The following is a 1,676-nucleotide window of genomic DNA, read 5'->3' on the forward strand; positions in this document are numbered from 1 at the left end:
CGGCGCGACCTGTTAGGTATTTGCGTATCAGTACACCCCATTGAGCCTCCGCGATTCCCATTTCCCGAAACTCCCGCTCTGCCAGGGTCAGGAAGGTCCGCATATCCGGTCCCGCTTCGGTTGCTGCCATTCTTGACTGCAGGATGAGATCTGCCCCTTTCTTCGTTTCGCCTGTACTTCCTTTCTGGTCGCACCGCATTTGCTGGAAGAATCGTGCCATTTCCAACTTCCAGGCCGTGGTCGGGTCAACAGTGTCTGGGGTGGGCTCGTCCTGGCCGCGAGTGTCTTCACCCGCTTCGAGGGACGCCTCATCCTTGTCCAACGTACGAAGGTCTGTTTCCTGCTCCGGAGCGGCCGTCATTGTGTCCGTCCCTCTGCCCGGTGTTGTCTGGGTCTCCGTCAGGTTGCAAGTCTTCCCCTTGGAAGGAGTCAACCTTCGCGTCTTGTGCCTACGGAGTTCCGAAAGTGTCATCTTGGGGATTTGTGGCTCGTTTTCTTGCGTATCCAGCATTGCCTTCGGTCGTCCTGTAGCAAATCAGTCCTGCCGACAATTTATTTCAATCGCTCGCCGCCTAGTGGGCTAATACTTCCCCGGGTTCGGACTTGGGAGGAAGAGAAATTTTTTTGTGTTCGGAAAGGGGTTTCCGTCAAGATTTGGGTTAGAGGTCTGCCTTTCCGTTTCCCGGAACGGCCCCCAATTGTAATGACCTCGGCGGTCGAATACTCTTAACCCCTAGCAGGTTCGGCGACACTATACAGAGAATGTGCGTTGTCCGGAAACGTTAAGTCAAAACTCGGTTCGGGTCCAACGTATTTCAACGTTTTTCGTTGTCCAAAAAAACTGAGGGTCGCCTTCCGGGCGCGCCCCTGGCCTCTGCAGGCATCATGGGGCGCCATCCTCTGGGTGCGCCCGATTCGCCCCGCACGGTGTCGGTCTCTGTTCCTGTCTGATATCGGCTACGATCCTTGTGTGCCGATCCTACTATTTAAGTTAGACTCAATTAACTCTCTTTGATAGTTTCCGGCGTACTTAGTTCGTCCTTGCTCCTTACTCTCTATAATTACCTATCGTTATTGATTGCAGCTACTTGTAGTGCTAGCGCACTACACTCTGACCCTCGTTGAGGGTCAGTATCAGAGTCACAGCTTCAGCCTCACATCCAGCCCCCAAGCCGGTGCCGGCTGGCGGGCACTCCGATCCTAATATGCATCTTCTCTTATGTAGAGATGTCCTAACTCCTGAGATACTCTAGAGTATTTAATCCTTTTCATGATACTAGGCCTCTAGAGGCCACACAGAGGAGCTATTGTAGTGCCAGTGCACTACGCCTACCGGCAGAGCGGCTGGAACACACTTTGCCTGTGCTTGCTTGTGTGTGGTCAGTTGATCCTATGCATACAGAACTGTTACGCCTGTTGTATATCATCATATTGCTCAGCTGAATGTTTGCGCCTTCCGACACTTTGCGCCCTCGTAACTGGCGCCTCCTTTGTCGCATGGCTTGCCGGCGTTGGTTCACGTAAATATACTTTCCCGCAGGCTGAGTTTGCAGCCAGCATTGCTGGCACTTGGAGTTGGTCTCACGGAGAGAAGGGGCTCGTGGAGCAAGGCTTAAAATCAAAAAGCAGCAAATTCAGTGTTTCCAGGGCAACGATCAATTCTCCAAGCCGCTTTT

At 52.9% G+C, this 1,676-nt stretch overlaps 1 protein-coding gene across 1 annotated transcript; it reads right to left on the minus strand.

Annotated features, from left to right (window-relative positions):
- Positions 1 to 87: 87 nt before the first annotated feature.
- Positions 88 to 511, minus strand: EMH_0096190 (uncharacterized protein; the record flags this gene model as incomplete). The annotated part of the gene is made up of 2 exons (XM_038023225.1): positions 88 to 136; positions 195 to 511. The coding sequence occupies 2 exons, from the start codon at positions 509 to 511 to the stop codon at positions 88 to 90; spliced, it is 366 nt and encodes a 121-aa protein (XP_037879079.1).
- Positions 512 to 1,676: the final 1,165 nt, after the last annotated feature.

This window comes from Eimeria mitis, genomic scaffold, assembly GCF_000499745.2.
Source record: "Eimeria mitis Houghton genomic scaffold, Emh_scaff8935, whole genome shotgun sequence".
NCBI classification, from domain to species: domain Eukaryota; phylum Apicomplexa; class Conoidasida; order Eucoccidiorida; family Eimeriidae; genus Eimeria; species Eimeria mitis.